The 19520-nt window shown below is 43.7% G+C and overlaps 1 protein-coding gene across 1 annotated transcript in view; it reads right to left on the reverse strand.

The window, feature by feature from the left end:
* Positions 1–19520, reverse strand: part of NUP214 (nucleoporin 214) — a 3229616-nt gene that overhangs the window by 2736917 nt on the left and 473179 nt on the right. Inside the window, exon 10 of the mRNA XM_044058190.1 lies at positions 1884–2010. Within this exon, the coding sequence (XP_043914125.1) occupies positions 1884–2010 (127 nt within the window). The remainder of the gene's footprint in view (positions 1–1883; positions 2011–19520) is intronic.

Genomic DNA, 19520 nt, shown 5'->3' on the forward strand with positions numbered 1-19520 from the left:
CGGCTACCCAGGGAGGATAGAAGAACAGGATAACAAAAGAAAAATAAAGTTTTAGCTAACTTTAGATAAAGGTTCTTCCAACCAGTGGCAAGTAATATTCCATCTGGCCACGATGGCGGCAAACAAGATCTGGGGAGACAGGGTTAGTGTGGTGCATTATGGGATGAGGGAAGAGCTTGAGGCTGGAATCCAAAGGCGAGCACGCAGCCAAGTCGGATCAGATTTGGACCCATCCGTGAGGAAGAATGAAAAGGACACAAGGTCAAAAATTTGGTTTCCTGACCATCGAAGTCATACCCTAAGGAGAAAATAGTTGGGATGTACAGGACAGTTGGTCTTCCTCCTCCCCTTTCAAATAAAAACATGATGGGAAGCAACTCTTCCATTTCACAGACTGCAAACTCTAAATGTCTAAAAGTATAGCAAGTATAGTCTAAAAGTATAGCAATGTTCTTTGCAGTGTGCATGGCCAAGCTACAAAAATTTCTTCAATAAGCCTTTTGAAGTCTTGCAAATGTATGCCCTATTGTGGCCTTTAAGCCTGTGCTGATATAGCAGCACTGAAGACGTACAAGTGGCCATAAACTCAAGGATCTGGAGAAAGGGACATGTGCAGGGTAATAAGCTCAGCATCTGCTTTTGTCCGGGTGAATTTACAACGACCTATCAGTATTTATAGGCCTGTATTTTCTACAAGAAGTAGTAGAAAGACTTGACTCGTTTAGTTTTCTACACCACCATCTGCATTTGGAGGTCAGACATATTTGAGAAGGCTACTTTTGGTTCGAAGTTCCAGATTCCTGGGAGGACATGTTCATGCCCTGCCTGTATGCCCACCTCTGAAGAGTCTAGACACAATCTGGAGGAAAAGATGAACACCAGAGATAGTGATCAAGAAGCTACCTCAGTAGAACCAGCATCTTTGTGACTCTGTCTTTTTTTTTTTAAGATCCTCTCCCCTTTGTCGTACTTGTTGCTGTAATCGGTTTTGTGCGTTTTCTTACAGCATAGACAATCCCTGGTAAAAGGAAATCACTTCATTGTACATCTTCTAACCTCTTCTGAGCCAACCATGCATAGAATCTGGACTGTTTTTCAGGGGTTTTCATGGACGACCCATGCAAACTTCAGAGTAGAATTTGAGTTAGAATTCTCCCAAGCAAAAACAAAAAAAAAAAAAAATGCAACACTTCTTGCTTGTCCACTAGGCTAGCAGCCTTTTTCAGGGGTGACCCGAGGTGCATTTATACTACTAGGGAAAATTTGGTCAGGGTATCACAAAACTTACCCTACTTTTTTGACAGGTGCCATGGGATCTTTTATAGCCACCTAAGCTACTAACAACTCAGGCAGTTGAGGCCTCGATTTAACATCTCATCTGAAGGAACTCCACCACCCCCCTTTATGCTACACTGCAGTCTTATCAATCCACAGACCAGCCTTCTGTCCCAAAAGCAAGTGTGCTATCCCGCTCCACTGACAATGGTACTACAAAGGCTCTTCAAGCTTGCACAACTCATGCCCTAGGAAACAAATACAATCTTCCAGCAATTCTTTTCACCAGCAAAAATTATGACCATCATAATTCTTTGAGAATCTCTGAAGGAAGAATTTAACAATAAATGCTCAAAAAGAGGGAACCATTGCAGTTACACTGCTCTTCATTGTAAAGCACGCCATCTACATCAACACAAAATACAAACTGACACCACAATCAGTACACTGGGAAATCAAGCATTGTATTACACAGATACCGCTGGTAAGAGAAAATCAACACATGACTACTTGTAATATTTCTATGTTAAGCATATCCATGCCCAAGACACAAGTACTCCAAGTTGCCATAATCACTTTCTACATGGGGAAAAAGATAAAATGCTTACTGATGTATATTTCTGTTTGGCTGGTATAATCCACAGCAAGTCCAAGAGGCAGGGTATCATCATTGTTGTCTGTGACAGGTAGTTCTGCTCTGCTCGAGTCTTCAAGGAGCCATATTTCCCAGTTACTCTAGCAAAGTGGGGAAAATACACGTTTATGTACATTTCTTTTAAATTGTACAAAACAAGTTCTGACTTTTCTAAACTGTGCAAAAAGTGGTTAAATGAAATTTCACAGCAAATTAAGATATGGGCTCTAGTCTCAGAGTACATACAAACTAAGAAAATTTCAATTTGTGGATGCTTCCAAATAAAACTACTACTAGTGTCTTTTGTATCTTTTCATTTATTTTTTATTTTTATTTTATTTATTTGCAGTTTGTTTGCCAGGATAGTCCATTGGGCCACTAGGAGCCCATTTTCAACAGAGTCCTGGGGAGAAAAGCTCCAATTTACAGTTACATTTTTAGTTAAAGATGAAAATTACAAATGTACAAGTCAGTTGAAACAATACAGAGTGACAGTATTACAATAAATTGGCATTTAAACAAATACAGTTAGACATTGCCCATTCAATTCTCAGTTAGAGCGTCTTCTGTGTGGCGACATGCGTGAACGGGCATTCCTTCGTTGAAGGTTGTGCGTTAGGCCCGGCAAGCCAGCACGTAAAACTCTACTGCCGATCATTAACGGACCGGAGTTCCGCTGTGGCGACCCCTAACCAGGAAAAGCCGAAAGACACAAACAAACAAGTATATACATGAACAAAGTTTAAATTACTACCAATTTAATTTTTTTTTTTTTTTTTTTTTTTTTTTTTTTAGTGTGGCATTTCCAACACTTTATTATTGGTGGGTACAAGGCAGTAGAAGGACATTCACAGATTTATTAGCTGAGTCAAGGAAGTTATGTAGGATGAGTCCAGGAGCATTCCCATTGTGAAGTTAGGTGCGAGTGAAGCAGAGTTTTAAAGGTGTAGGGACTGCTAGTAGTGCAGATTAGAGGAGGGAGAGAGTTCCAATGGTGAGCTAGAGAGAAGGACAGATGATGTTTCTCTGTGGTTTATGTAATTCTATTAGATTTTGGGAGTTAGATCTTAGAACTCTATGAGGCTGATGCATTTGAAAGGTGGAGGCCAGAGAGGGGCTGAAAATAAGTTTTTGTGTTTGGATAAGTTGGATATATATATATATATATATATATATATCTATACATAAGGTAATTGGGTAACTCTAGCCAATTCAACTGCTGTAGGGAAGTACAATGGTGAGTAGAGGTTCTAGGGCGTGTTGCAAATTTAGAGATTTTATTATAACAGGAGAAGAACTTTGTCTTGAGTGAAGATTGCAGATTAGTAAGGATAGAGGCACCATAGAGGAGGGATGGGATGAGATACGTAGTAGCAAGAATGATCTAGGTAGAGGGAGAGCTGTAGCGATTTTGGCGATACAGAATACCAAGTTTCTTGTGAGTTTTTTTATATTTACTTGGAGAGGGCTATCAAACTTTAGTTGATCGTGTAGAAGTACTGCAAGTAGTTCTGCAGTGGAGACTATTTCGAGAAGTGTGTTGTTTCGGACTGGTGATACAGAATGAGTTTTTATCTACGCTGACAGTTTTAGATGGGGTGAATATCATAAGCTTAGTCTTGGTAGCATTGAGTGTTAGATGATTGTCTAGCATCCATTGCTTAGTAGAAGAGAAGGCATCCTAGGTTAGTTTTGCTAAGGAGGAAATAGAGGTGGCAGAGCAGATTACAGTTGAATCATCCGCGTACTGGATGAGGTTGGTGTTAGGGATGACCTGATGGAAATCATTGATGAAAATGTTAAATAGAAGGGGACCTAGAATTGAGCCCTGGGGCACACCTGTATGAGTATTTAGGAAGGGTGAGGTGGCTTTTTTCCACTTGACTGCTTGTTGCCTATTCGATAAATAACTGGTGAACCAGTCAATAGAGGAGTGGGATATATTTAGTTTAGCAAGTTTAGTAAGGAGAAGACTATGAGAGATGGTGTCGAAGGCCTTGGAGAGGTCTAGGAGGAGGTTGGATACAATATTTCCTGAGTCTCGGGCCTTACTGACAAGTTTCTAGGAAGGAGAGGAGAGCAGTGATGGTACTATGGCCAGGTCGAAATCCGTGCTGGGTGGGAGTGACAAGGTGGTTATCTATAAGATAGAGTAAGAGTTGTAAATGGACGCATTTTTCAAGGAGTTTGGAGATAGGGGATAGGATGGCAATAGGCCAAAGGTTAGGGCTGTTATTACCATTACCTCCTTTATGGAGTGGAATAATAAAGGCCTTTTTCCAGAGCTGTGGAACACGGCATTTTGTAATTGACCGATTTATTAGGATGCAATTAGGGAAGGCAATGGCTTCTGTGGCCATCTTTAGGAAGTGGGAGGGTATTTCATCTGGGGCATTAGAACACGGTTTCAAGTTTAGTAGAAGTTTTTTTTATAGTAGATATGAGGTCATGGAGAACTGATGAGGTTGAGAGCTGGAGATAGTGGAGGAGGAAGGGTTGTATAGAGGAGTGTGGAGGAGTGGGAATATTAGTGAAGGAGGATGCAAGTTTGGCTATGGAGTCAGTGAAGAATGAGTTGAATTGGGAAGCTAAATCCAAGTCAGAGGCATTTGGATCGGGGCAGGAGTTTTCTTTTTTGTCTGGGTTAAAGAGAAAAGAGATTCCATCCCAGAAATTTTTGGGGTTAGTGTTATGGTTATTTTGGAGTATAGAAAAGTAGGCTTTGCGATCTGAGATGATGTTTTTTTTTTACTTTGTTACAAAGCATTTTATAGTCTTAAAGGGTAGTGGAAGATTTTGTTTTGTGGTAGTGTTTCCAAGCTTTATCACAGAGTCACATGTTGGCTAAGGTAGTCTTTGTTAATCAAAGGCCTGGGTTACTTTTTATGCATTTAGTTTTCAAGGGGAAAATGAGTCTAGCAAGTTTAAGAAAGTAGTACTGAAGTAGGAAACAGCCTTATCTAGTGATAGTTTTCAGTGGGTTCCAGTTTGTACTTAGTGCATTAGAGAATGCATTAGGATTAAAGTTTTTTAATTGCAGAGTGGAGACATAGGTATGGGATAACTGTAGGGAAGAAGGAAGATGATAAGCGAAAGTGGTCCCCTAGTGGGTTGGGTAAGGTACCACTGTGAGAGATGTACTGGGGATGGGATACCAGAATCCAGTTTAAGGTGCTTCCAGGGAGGAAGTCTTTAGAAGGTCTAGTGGTTGAGTTGATAAGTTGAGTGAAGATGTAAAGAATTATATTTAGGGAGTTAGTTGGAGATTGTATTGAGGCCCAATTAATGTTAACATCGCCCATGATTATGGTTTCATTAGTGATATTTGTAGAAAACCAGGAGAGAATTTCTTCAAGAATTGTGATATTGTCACCAGGAGAGAAATAGAGGGTGACAATACAAATTAGTTTATGCTTGTTTACATGGAGTAGGGCTGGAATTATTTCGGCATTACTGAACTTGGGAATAGGCTTCGAGTAGGGGGTAATAGAGAGGGATGAGGAATAGAGGAGTGCGACACTTCCCCATTTTTTATGGGTTCTATCTTTTCTAATAATGCTATAGTTGGAAGGTATTAATTCAGAGTCTTTTGTGTGAGGTTTAAGCCATGTTTCGGAAATGGACAGAATATCAGGTTTATTGTGAAGAAGCCAGGCATGAAGGTTAGGGATTTTATTACATATGCTCTGAGCATTAAGAGCTGTGAAATGGATGGATTTGCCAGCTGAGTGAGCAGAGTGAGATGGGTAGGTTGAGTTGTGTGGGGAGGGAGAGGGAACGGGATTTGGATGAATGTCTCCTGAGAGCATGATGGAGATAAAGTTATGGATATGGGAAAAGAGATATTTGAATTGTTTAGTATCTGATTTGTGGATTATAAGCTTTGATGAAGTGGGGCTAACATAAATGGAAGAAGTAATTCTAGGGTTGGATAAGAGTTTATAGGGGAAGAGCAGAGCATTGTTTTAGAATTAGAAACTGGAGGATACAGAGGCTGAGGAGTGCTCATGCTGTAAACAGGATGAGATAGTAGAGTGAAATGGGGGAGAGTGACTGACACAGGACTAGTGAGTAGATTTAAGTAGGATAAGGTGATAACTAGTATTTGAGTTAGAAGTATGGTAGGCTTTGTAGGCATGATGTTAATGGAGGAAATTTATTGGGATAAACTTTAGGATTGGATAGGTATTGGAACAGGCTATGGTCAGTAGGGGGTGGGATGAAAGTTGGGGATTGCACTGGGAGGGATTGATTGAGTTATGGGTGGGGTGAATAAGTTGATTGGGTCTGGGAGTGTGTGGGTGTGGTTAAATAAGTATAAGTGTAGAGATACCAGGGGAAGGTGAGATTTGGGGGTAGGGTAGGGGAGCGGAGCGAGTCTGCAGGGCGAACAGAGCAGGTTGAGCCAGGGAGAAGGAAGAAGACAAATCAGCGAGAAACAATCAATCAGTGGAGCAAGCACAAAGGAAAGACACAGGGAGAAAGCACTAGATAAGCTAGGTAGTACCAAAGGGAAGACAGAGAGATTCACAGAGGTTTAGTAGAGACAATAGAGCAACAGAAGGATATCAAAGCTATTTAAACAAGAAGGAAAAATTGGTTGGCAGTAGGAAGATGATGCCACCTTGTGGACAAACACGTAACTGCAGTGTGGGGCTACAGGCACCTAGTGGAGAAAGGATAGACTAGAGAGAGAAAGAGTGAGTGGGGCTGTGCTAGGCTGCTAGCACGCACACATAGGGTTAAAATACATCTGAAAAGTACAGTTAGCTTCCAAAGGGTACATACACTTTTTATTTTTGCTAGTTCTTGGGGAGGACAGTAGGCTTGCTGAGGGTTGAGTTAGGTTACTTTGGAATGCTCTATTCACCAGTGGGAGGCCAGGAATATCCCGTAGAGTGGCAGGAGACACCTAGATAGGTTTTATGCAGCAAGACAGACTGAAAGTGACAGGATAAGTATCAGTTATAACTATAGCTTATTAGCAACAATAAATGCAAAAGAAAAGGATTTTAGTGTGATATGTTAGGTTGTGATGAGAGTGTGTGCTAGTGGGGGGGGGGGGGGGGTGACTAACTTGCTTTATGTCCAGTACAACATTACAGCATAGGTAGTGAATTGCAAAAAACTTAGGCAACAAGGTTGATTTTAGTAGCACATCACTTATAAAGAAGTATGTAATGCAACAGAAATTACATACATGTTAAAACTATTCTTTGCATGTATAAAGTTTTACAGGAGTATCAGCAATTGAAAAGCAAAAAAGAAAATAGCATACAAGTGCTTCTTACACAATTAACAGCCATTTTACTATAGAATGGACATACATGGGAAGGTGAATACAAAAGGAAGCACACACAAGACTCTTCCTATTTAAAAGGTGTGTGAGTGTCCTTCAGGAGTACTTTCTGTGCCTAGAACCCACTGACTACAAAAGATCGGCTCCACCTTTCCCACAGCCCTTAATTAGATTAAGTTGATAAATGGACTTCCTCTATCCCTGAAGTATCTGCTAACGTTTAGTAAACTGGGGTAGCTCAGATGAATATTAAAATCTCATGGCAATATTAGACAAGCATCAGGGAACAATTTTGTAGAACTGAAAAAAAAACACAAACCTATTAAAAAAAAAAAAAAAAAAAAAAAAAAAAAAAAAAAAAAAAGAAAAAAATCAAGGTACTAATACACACCAAAATTACTCTATGTAAAATACAATGTTTGTCTTACCAGTCTACACTTTCATCTGTTTTCTAATCTTTAGTGCAAATATATTATCACATTTTCCAAACATTTCAATTTACTCTAGCAATTACTGTCCTAAAAATGTTTTTCTATAATTAGAACATATCCTATTAAACACCTCGTACATACACACATGCATTAAATAAGAATACTTTAGTTACATCTGTATTTTGTAGAGTATTAAGAATTTTCCCTGACAGAATGCCAATAATACAGCATGAAAAAATTAAGATACACCTTTAAGGTCTTGCATACTCCATTCCAGACTCCACTAACAATTTCCAAAACGTCTTGCTACATGCAATGGGCCAACCTGAGTTATACAACATCTTGTACAAATACCCAAAAAGGTAAGGTTTATGCCATGGCACATGGTAGTGTGTAATAATTCTGCATATTCAAGCACTATTCCCACTCACCTCACTCCTAAACTGCTTCTTAATTCTGTCACAAAGAAAGCTCATACATTTCACCAGATTCTTGAAAATGTCTTACCCCCCCCCCCCATCATGGATATGGCTTGCCCCAAAACAACGTAAAAGTAGCGGATTCTTACGGTAACTTAACCAGAACATACAAACAAATGTTATATCCATATGTTTGTAGCATTCAGTTGGCAACACAGATTTCCTTTCTTTAACAGATGCTACGGTTCTTAAAAAAAAAAAAAAAAAAAAAAAAAAAAAAAACTCTGTCAAGCTTCAAAGACCCACACATTTCAAACTCAGACACCCAGGGATTCACATGTCTACTTATACTTACGCTCACATATATCCATTAAGGTCCTACAGAGCTGTAGAGAGTCACCAGGTCCTTAACACTGGCAATTCAATAGTTAAGCATAGAGACACAGTAGTCAACAGACTGGCAAAGCACAGTATTACAGCAAGCTGCCTCCCTAAGGAATAGTAGAAGCAACATTATGTGGGCCGTCAATTTCCTAAGCAGGAATGAAAAAGTTTAGGCAATCAACCCTGGGGGAGACGCAGAGAGACACTAGTGATGTGTCCTCATGGAAAAGTGACTGGTGCTGAGGAGAATTCTACTTTCACCAAGACCTTTCTTTGAACATGAAAATTAAAGTAACTGGCTAGTTAAGTGGCATCATTCCAGGGAGAGGTAGCATGCGTCTTCCTGAGATGGTTCACACACCCTCCCTGCTTTGCCAGGCATAGGCTGCAATTCTTGACTTATGGCATTCTTGTACTGGCTAAAGTCTTTGCTACCTGAACAACGTCTTTATTACATAAAAGTTCACATTGACATACTCACTAGGCACATTCTAATCTGGAAAATAATATGGCAGCACTGATTATTGCTAGAAGCTTGAACAACAAAATGTGAGCTAGAAACCTTCCTCTACCTTGCACACAAACGACTGTAATTACGGAAAATTGGTCTTATTTCCCAGAAACATATGCATTCATAGCCACATAGATCCACTGGGGCGTATCCATATTTTTGCAGTAACCTGCTGTTTCACATCAAATCATGCAGGATATCTCAGAGATATAATTTTCAATTAAAACCACATATCTTGGCTTTGTCAATCACAGGTCTCCCACTCTTGGCATACTGACTGCCTAATTCAGATCGACAGGCTCTCCTTTTTTGCTTTTCTTTCTTTTTTCTTGTTTAGTCTTAAGAAATATAAGCAATGCAATCTAAAAAGAGAAGAAAGCCTGGACAAAAGCATGTTTAAGATAACAGGCTGTAATTTTGAGTTACTGAGGTGAGGGACTGGTTGTAAACATACACACATAATGGCATAAGTAATGCTTTTTCTTATATTTGCATAGGGTAATGTCTACAGTAATGCCCTTAGCCTGCTCTAGTAAGTTTTAAGTGGAAGCAAGCAAATAAAAAATACTGAAGGTACTGAAAAGTTTTCCTTCAGCAAACAGATGTTCATGGTGCAACATGAGAAGCTTGTAGGTGAAGGCAACTGTGCATCTGGTTCACGTTTCTATGGAGATAATAAAAACAGAATATTTTTTTCTTTCAATGTTGAGGAAAAAGAAGTTATGTACTCACCATAACGTTCCATGTTTGTAGTCCATCTCGACTCTTCATACTTACATATGGACGGCTCCGACTCTGCCTATTACAAAGCTCAAAGTCTTCTAGTTGGCTCATGGCTAGGTAGGTATCCCATAGTGCACCAGTACAATCACCAGATCTTGTTTGCTGCTAAACTATAGAAAGACAGAATTACAGCTATCCAGAAAGAACAATAATGAAAGGTCTCCACCTTATTAACGAAAAAATACCCCCGTCCTGGAAAGATCTGGAGACAAGACAGGTGGGTAGGTTCGTAAGAATGTAGGGCGAGATGGACTACAAACATGGAACGTTACGGTGAGTACATAACTTCTTTATGTTCTGTAGTCCCATCTTGCCTTCATTTTTACATATCAGACAGCGTCCCTAAGCACCTTATTCTTGGGTGGCTCACAGAAAAGTACTCCTGAGTACCGTGGAACCAAAGGAGGCTCTACCCCTAGAGGTCAGGTCCAATTTGTAATGGGTAATAAAGGTATGAGGGGTAGCCCAGATTGCTGCTGCACAAATATTGTCAATTGGAACTCTGGCTTGAAAGGCAGCAGATGTAGACTGGGATTGCGTAGAAAAAGAAGTTATGTCTTTACCACAGCATTCCATGTGGAGTGTTCATCTCGCCTTTGTTCTTACACACAGGTTCAGAGCCGATCCTCGGCTCCGAGTCGGCCGCATCGCAAAGCTCTGCATCTCAGAGAAGCTCGAGACCAGACTATATCCCACAATCCTCCCTGCCATTGCTCTGATCTAGTTTGCAAACAAACCAGACCGATAGTTCAATACCTCAGGTGTAAGAACTACACACTCTCTCAGGCATTCAGAGACACTCTTCTCACCATAGTAAATAACTAAGGGTAGTAGCATATACCCCATGATACACGGGACCATATACCCCAGAAGGGGTTAAGACATTTTGATCAGAATCTAGTCCTACCCGTTCTTCCAAAACACGTGGGGGGGGGGATGTAAGAACAAAAGCGAGATGAACACTCCACATGGAACGTTATGGTAAGGACATAACTTCTTTATGTGAGAGTGTTCAATCTCGACGTTTGTTCTTACACACGGGTAGCGTCCCTAGCTCCGTCACCCCGAGTGACTCATGGAAGAACATTCCTAAGCACAGTGGAACCAAAAGATGTCCGGTCTTTGGAGACTTTGTCAACTCTGTAATGAGTGATGAAAGTATGTGGCTTAGACCACGTGGCTGCTGCACAAATCGCGTCCAAAGGCAAGCGAGCTGCATGAGCCAAGGAAGTGGAAACGGATCTGGTAGAATGGGCCTTAGGTTTGGTGGGTAAGGACTGATTTGACTTAGAGTATACAAAGGCTATACAATCAGCAAGCCATTTAGATAATGTACGTTTTGTAATTGCCATGCCCTTTTTATTGTCTGCAAATGCAACAAAGAGCTGATCTGTCTTCCTGTAAGTTTTAGTCCTATCCAAATAAAATCGTAACTGTCTGTGAACATCTAACTTGTGCAGCATATACTCCAACTTGTTAGTATGGTTCTTGAAGAAGGTAGGGAGTTCTATGGATTGGTTAATATTTGTAACGGAACATACCTTTGGAAGGAAAGATGGGTTTGTACGTAAAGAGACTCTATCTGGGTGGAAAATCAAGTAAGGTGGTCTGACCGATAATGCTTGCAGCTCTGACACTCTACGAGCTGAAGTAACAGCTACAAGGAAAGGTGTCTTCCACGATAAGAACTTTAGGAGGCAGGACGAAGCAGGTTCAAAGGGGGGCAACATGAGTTGTGACAGTAACAAATTCAAGCTCCATGGAAAAAAAGGTTTCCTGACGGGCGGCCGAAGATGGAAGGTACCTTTCATAAAAGCCTTACAAAGTCTGTGAGACATAATGGGAGAACCTCCCTCACCAATATGGAAGTTTGATATGGCCGCCAACTGTACTCAGTGTGGAAGTAGAGGCTCCTTCGTGAAAGGGGATAGATACGAATTCCAATACTTTATATGTAGAGGAGCTACCAGGGGGTCTAAGTGTTGGCTAGATGCCCAGTATACAAAGCGTTTCCATTTACTCCTGTAGAATTTTGTAGTGGAAGCTTTATGAGAAGCAACCAGAATGTGTTGAACTGCCGGAGAAAGTAGATCAGACCTGGCAAGGCAGGGAAGCGGAGCAGCCAAGCTGCTAGTTTGAGGGAATGAAGAGACGGGTGAGGAACTCCCGACGAATGGGTCAGTAGATCTGGTACTGGGTCCAGAATCCACGGTTCCACTGTTTGATGGGGTCGAAGAAAGGGGAACCATATCTGCCGAGGCCAGAATGGGGCTATGAGTATTATTGTCCTTTCCAGGTTCCTGGCTTTCTGTAGAAATCTGGGAATCAAAGGAGTAGGTGGAAATGCATAATAGTGTATCAGTGCGTCCCTGGGGACATCCCCTGGAGATAGTAGAAGGGCAAAGTAGCTTCTGCATTTTGCATTCAACGGGGAAGCAAATAGATCGCAGCAAGGCTGGCCCCATCTGCGGAATATCTTTTCTGCCATCTGTGGATTGAGGGACCACTCGTGAAGTAACAGGATGGCTCTGCTCAACCTGTCCGCAATGACGCTGGATGACCCCGGGATGTGCGTTGCTATCAGAAAGCGACCCGTGGACTCTGCCCATTGCCAAATTCTCATGGCCTCTCTGCATAACGGGTAAGACCTGGTTCCCCCTTGCTTGTTTATGTACCAGACCACAGACATGTTGTCCGTCTGAACTGCTACTGTTCCTAGAGGTAAGAGGGCTTGGAAGTGTTGCAACGCCAGGAACACCACCCTCAGCTCCAGAACATTTATGTGTAGAGTGTACTCCATGTTGGACCATTCCCCTTGGACTGTTCTTCCCTGAAATAGACCCCCCCACCCTATCAGAGAAGCATCCGTGGTTATTGTGGCCGTCGGACTGGGTAGAACAAACGGACGACCCATAGTGAGATCCTGACTGTACACCCACCATGAGAGGTCTTGTCTGCAAGAGTCTGTTATCAGAATCTCATGCGCTAGGGGTAAGTGCTGGAACGACCACTGCGCGAAAAGCAGCCATTGGAGGATCCTCATGTGTAATCTTCCCATAGGAACTGCGATCAGGGATGCTGCCATTAGTCCCAAAACTTTTAATACCAGTTTGGCCAGGGCTTTCTTGCTCTTTAGTAGAAGAACCTGTTGTTTGAGGGTTGACGCCCTTATAGGAGGGAGCTTTAGCAGTGTTAATCGTGTATCTAGGTCTGCTCCGATGAATGAAATACGCTGTGAGGGCGATAAGCAAGACTTTTCGAAGTTTATCGAAATCCTTAGGTGGGAACAAAGGTCGACTGTGTAGTCTCGGACTTGTATGAGACGACGCTTGGTGGTGGCGGTGAGGAGCCAGTCGTCCAGATAGGGAAACACCTGGAATACTTGTAGTCTCAAGTGAGACGCAACTACTGCCATGCATTTGGTGAATACCCTGGGGGCTGAGGCAAGTCCAAAGGGCAGAGCTCGAAACTGAAAGTGACTGGCTCCCAGCCGGAAGCGCAGGTGATCTCTGGATGGTCTGGCCATTTTGATGTGGTAGTACGCGTCTTTGAGATCTATCGAGCACATCCAATCGTCCTTCTGTAAGAATGGAAGGATCGACTGAAACGTGACTATCCGGAACTTTTCCTTCTTCATGAAGGTGTTGAGATTGCTGAGATCTAAAATCGGTCTCCAGTCCCCTGTCTTTTTATGAACTAAAAAGAACCTTGAATAAGTTCCGGATCCTCTTTGGTCTGCCGGGACTGGTTGGATGACTCTGTTTTTGAGCAGCTTTGAAATTTCTACAGCTGCTGGGCTTCGCAGATGGGGTGGCACATCTGGAAACCTTCTTTGTTGAGGTGGAGTTGATGTGAAGGGGATTTTGTATCCTCTGGTTATAATGCTTTTTACCCAGAAATCCGAAGTAATATTTAGCCAGGCCTGTGGGTATAAAAGTCAAGCGACCCCTGACTGCCTCCAGAGCAAGACAGCCGGGCCTCCGTTCAGGAGTGCTGGACAGGCTTCCCAGAGACGGTATCCCTGTCGCCTTGGTTATGCGGACCCCCTCTGCCGCCGGGGCGGCGTCTTCCATTTCTACCCCCCCCCTGCCTCTGGAGGGGTTATCACTGTGCGGCTTGGAAAGATCCCTGATTCTTATGGAACCACATTTTCCCTCCTCGTTGCCCTTTGGGGTACGGTCTAGTTGGAGCGGAAAAACGGACCCCGACAGCAGACAGGGTCTTTCCCTCTTGCTCACACAGAGTCTCCTTCACCTTGGGCCCAAAGAGTGTGGCACCATCAAAGGGGGTGTTGGCAAAGGAAGACTTGAAGGCTTCCGCAAAGGAGCACAGCTGCATCCAGGATTGTCTTCGAAGAGCAATCGCTGAAGCTGCAGCTCTACTCGATCCTTCGGCCGCATACGAGATGAGCCTCATAGATGAGTTTACTAAGGAGGTAAGGGTGTTAAGTTGTGCTGTTACCTTATCTGAAACAGCAGCATCTGTGTTACCCTGGAGGGTATCTGTCAGCTCCTTGATGAGATCCCTCTGCAGACGTGTGAAATAATTTAGCGAACGCATGGAAAAAGTCACTGAACTAAAAACACGCTTCCCGTATCTGTCCATAGTCCTAGAATCCTTATTAGGAGGATGAACAGACGAGGAAGACTCAGACATCTCCTTTTTCGTGGCTGCCGCCACCACCATAGCATCAACCGGAACTCCCTTGTGAGATAAGTCTTGTCCTGGGGGACGGTGATAAATTTGTTTGGTTTTCTAGGGACTGGTTCCACTGTGTCAGGTGTCTCCCACGCCCTTCGAGCAATCAATTCCATTAATTCATCGAAGGGTGGAGTCACCCAGGAGGTAGAAGGTTGAGCCCCAAAAGCCTTCAGCAGCACCGACTCATCCTCAGTGGGGGCTAGGGACTGCCAATCACCCCTCTGTTTCAAGATCTCCAGAATGTCTGCAAATGACACATCCTCAGAGGGGGATTTTGGGGACCCCTCTGCCTCATCCAAGTCGGTGTCAGACGTTAGAGATTCCTGTGGGGAATCTATGTGCCTCCTCTTGCACAACCGTTTCCTCGGGACCTCATCAGAGGGGGCTTCTGGTGAGGCCTCCAAGGAACAGGGGGAACCCTTTGGGGGTGGCTGAGGCAATGGGGCTCTACGCTTTAGATGGGTCGTGGGGGCAGAAACAGAAAGCGGCCCTTTAGGGGAAGGAGAAGATGCCTCTGATGAAGTGGTTGTCTGTGCAGACAATACCTTCCTCATAAGGTCAAAAGCCCCCGAACCCCGGGCCGAGGACTCCCCCAGTTCCGAAGAACACGGGAGTATCCCAGACACAGGGGTCGTGCGCTCCGACCCCGAGGACGGAGCTGAGCCAGTCTGCGCCGAGGCGCCGAGAGGGAGAGTCGGCACCGAAAGGTCGGTATGACTCTCGGTCCCGGAACAGAGGAGAGACAGTCAGCTCCGCGACTCACCTACCGGTTCCGAAGGAGTCGAAATCAATGGTGTCGATCGTGCAATGGACGGTTTCGGCACAGAGGGCTCCACTATCATCAGGTCATCCTCTCCCGGCTCCGAGATCTGGATGGGTCTCGAAGGAGGACCCGTTGGAGATATGGGGAGGCCTTCTAGTTTCGACACCAACTGGGAGGAAACTGCAATCAACTTGGAAAGGGCCATCTTTTCCATGAGTTTCTGCATGACACGATCCACATCTGTCTCAGATAACGGTCTGGAAGAACGGGTCGAAGGAGCCGAAGATGGCACCGACCGAAGAATGGACAGTGGCGGCAGCTCCGACACCGGTTCCAAGATCTGGGGCTCAGTAAAGGATAAACGTTCGATGCTCGGCCCCGAGATCTGTGGAACCGGTGAACGAACCTTCGAAGATGAACTCTGAGCCGATGACATGGGCTCCGACATCTTCGACCCCTTCGAGGACTTAGAAGCCTGATCCGATTTGTCTAAAGCCTCTTGAAAGGCAGGCTTAAGCAACCCTCTATCTATAAGCTTCCTGCGTCTATCTGTCATGACCCTCCCGCTAAAGGAATGACATATAGAGCAATCCTCTTGAAGGTGGAGAGGGACAAGACAGTAAAAGCAGGACGCGTGGTTGTCAGTGATGGACATTTTCTGCCCACACTGACATCTCTTAAAGCTGGATTTTGCTTTCTCCGACATGACTGTATAAGTAAAAACACTTTACTAGGTTAACAACAAGAAAAAACTACAAATAACTAATTTATATATATATATATATATATATATATATATATATATATATATATATAGAGTAAATATCTATATAAGTATAACAAAACACTCAAGAAAAAAACACACAGAGAGAAAAGGGTGGGCCACAAAAAGGTGCCTTAAGAATAATATCAGGAATATTATAATAATAATCACACACACACACACACACACACACACACAACTTCTATGCTATACTAACTATTAGAAACTTATTTGTACAAAAAAAAAAAGTAGCAGCTTATCTGAAAGAAGCAAAAAGTTATCAAATTTTTCTCTGGTCCGAGCTCTCCTCGATCCGATCTGTTGCAGTGGCAAACTAGATCTGAGTAACGGCAGGGAGGATTGTGGGATATAGTCTGGTCTCGAGCTTCTCTGAGATGCAGAGCTTTGCGATGCGGCCGACTCGGAGCAGAGGATCAGCTCCGAACCAGTGTGCAAGAACAAACGGCGAGATTGAACACTCTCCCATTAAGCCTTAATCTTGTACGGTAAATTCTTTCCATTAGAAGAATAAATGAAAGAAATACAGCCAGAAATCCAATTTGAAAGGGTCACTTTGGAGTCTGGGAGACTTGGTCTGGAATCGGAAAATGATATGAATATTTGGTCTGATTTTTCTAAGTTCCTTAGTCCTGTGAAAACAGAACCGTAACTGTGAACATCCAACTGATGAAATTTGTATTCTGCTGCATTGGAATGGTTAGGGAAAAACACTGGTAGCTCTATAGTTTGGCTCAAGTTATTATGAGAACAAACTTCACGGATAAAGAATGTATTCGTGCAAAGAGAAACTCTGTCTTTGTGGAAAATCAAATAAGGGGGCTTGATAGTGCTTGTAACTCTGATACTAGTCTAGCAGAAGTGATGGTTACTAGAAACAAAGTCTTCCAAGACAGAAACTTCAGTGGACACAAATGAGCAGGTTCGAAGGGCAGAGAAGTTATTTTAGACAGGACGAAGTTTAGATTGCAGGAAGCTACCGGGGGTCTCAGCAAAGTAGTACCTTTAAGGAAGGTTTTACACAATCTGTGTGACATCAGGTTAGAATCATGCTGACCCAAATGAAAATTAGAAATCGCCACCAAGTGAACTCTAATTGTGGCAGCAGCCGATCCCTGATGGAAAAATTCAAACATTCTAAAACCACTGGGAGGCATGCGGTGTAAGGGTCAACATTCATTTCTTCAGCCCAGATGGAAAACCTTCTCCATTTGCTAGTGTATAACTTTCTAGTGGAAGGTTTATGTGAAGATGTGAGAATGTGGGTCACAGCAGGTGAAAATTCATGAAGCCTAACTAGGGATGGAATTGGAGCAGCCACACTGTCAAGTTGAGGGTGTGGAGGCTGGGGTGAAGAGAGCCTGACATGTGCGTCAAGAGATCTGGCACTGGGTCCAGAGTCCATGGATAGTCTAGTAGATGAGGCCTGAGAAAGGGGAACCAAATCTGACGAGGCCAGTAAGGAGTGATGATAATCAATTTGCTTCCTAACAGCTTTGCTTTCTGAATAACCTTGGATATGAGAGGAAAGGAAGGGAAAGCATAGAGAAGACCCAGAGGCCAATCGTGAACAAGTGCGTCTCTCGGTGACTTCCCCCGGAAGGGGGATATGGGAAAAGTAGCTGCTGCATTTGAAGTTGATCAGACTAGCGAAAAGATCGCAGCAATGCCGCCCCCATTTGCGGAAAACCTGTTCTGCTATCTCCTGCTTCACAGACCACTCGTGAGGCATCAAGAGTACCCAGCTGAGTTTGTCGGCTATCACGTTGTTTGTCCCTGGGTTGTGCATTGCCACTAATAAGCGCTGGGAAGATATCACCCAATTCCAAACACGAATCGCCTCCTGACAAAGGGGGTAAGATCTGGTTCTACCTTGCCTGTTGAGATACCATACTACAGACATGTTGTCTGAATGGATTACTATAGTCTCAAGAGGAAGAAAGTCGTGAAGTGCTTGCAAAGCTAGAAGCACCGCCCTCATCTCTAGGACACCGATATGCAGGTGAGCCTAGTGATCTTGTCATGTGCCTTGGACAGTCCTGCCTAGATAATGCCCCCCACCCTATCTGTGAGGCATCCGTGGTCACAGTAGCAACGGGTTGGTGAGGAAGGAATGGAGAGCCTGCTGTTAGTTGGTCAGGTTGGATCTGCCAATGGAGGTCCTTTTTACAAGACTCTGTTAAGATGATGTGGTGAGATAGAGGCAGTTGTTGAAAGGACCACTGGGATGATAGAAGCCACTGAAGAATTTGCATATGTAGTCTGGCAAGAGGGACTAGCATTATGGTGGAGGCCATGGTCCCCAAGAGTTTCAGCACTGTCTTTGCCTTGACTTTTTGCAGAGGAAGTAGACTGAGAACTTGTATGAGGTTCTGTGCTCTTTCTGCAGGAAGGTGAGCCAACATGGCGATTGTACCTATTTCTGCACCTACAAAAGTCACAAATTGAGGGGCGATAAGGCAGACTTTTCCCAATTTATAGTAATCCCCAACTGGGCACAAAGTTGGATAGTGGAATCTCTGGTTTGAAGGAGCAGATGCCTGGTGGTGGCGGTCAGGAGCCAGTCATCCAGGTATGGAAATCCTAGACATTTCAGGTGAGCTGTCACTACTGCCATGCATTTGGTGAACACCCTGGGGGCTGTGGTGAGACCAAAGGGCAGAGCAAGAAACTGGTAGTGACTGGCTCCCAGCCGGAAGCGTAAGAGGCTCCTCGATGCTCTGTCCATTATTATATTGCAGTACGTATCTTGGAGGTCTATTGAGCACATCCAAGTATCTTTCCCTAACAGAGGGAGTACAGACTGCAGTGTCACCATCCGGAACCTGTCCTTTACGGATTTGTTTAGTTTGCTGAGGTCCAAGATGGGCCTCCAGTCCCCTGTACATTTTGGCACTAAGAATCTGAAGTTCCGATTCCTACCTGGTCTGTGGGGACGGTTTGGATGACTCTGTTTGCAAGCAACTTTTTCACCTCTACAGTTGCTTGATCCCTGTGATTGGGTGGAACATCCGGGATCTTCTTGGGAACGTGAGGAGGAAGAGAAAAGGGTATGGAGTAACCTCTGGTGATAATTCTTTGTACCCATTTGTCTCGTGTGATGCTTAGCCAGGCTTCTGCGTACAAAGAAATGCGACCTTTGTCTGGCTCCAGAGAAGCACAGCTGGGCCCCACATCAGGAGCGCCAGATAGGGATGGCCTCAAAATGAATTATGGCCTCCCTGGTTTTGCGGGCCGCCCCTGCCTCTAGGGCGACGTCTAACATTTGCTCCTCCTAAGCCTCTGAAGGAGGAGTCACCCTCTGCATCCAGGAAAAATCTCTAGGATGACTTAAACCACATCTTACCACCTCTCTAACCCTTGGGATATAGTCTAGAGAGGCTGGTAAAACGTACTCCCATGGCAGACAGCATTTTCCCTTCTTGCTCGCACCTGGTGAGTGTGTCTTTTACCTTAGGTCCAAACAACGAACCATCAAAGGAGGCATTGATAAAGGTAGACTTGAACGGCTCCACAAAATTACACAAGTGCATCCAGGA

This window comes from Protopterus annectens, chromosome 16.part0 (assembly GCF_019279795.1).
Source record: "Protopterus annectens isolate FY-2018-M chromosome 16.part0, PAN1.0, whole genome shotgun sequence".
Lineage (NCBI taxonomy): Eukaryota > Metazoa > Chordata > Ceratodontiformes > Protopteridae > Protopterus > Protopterus annectens.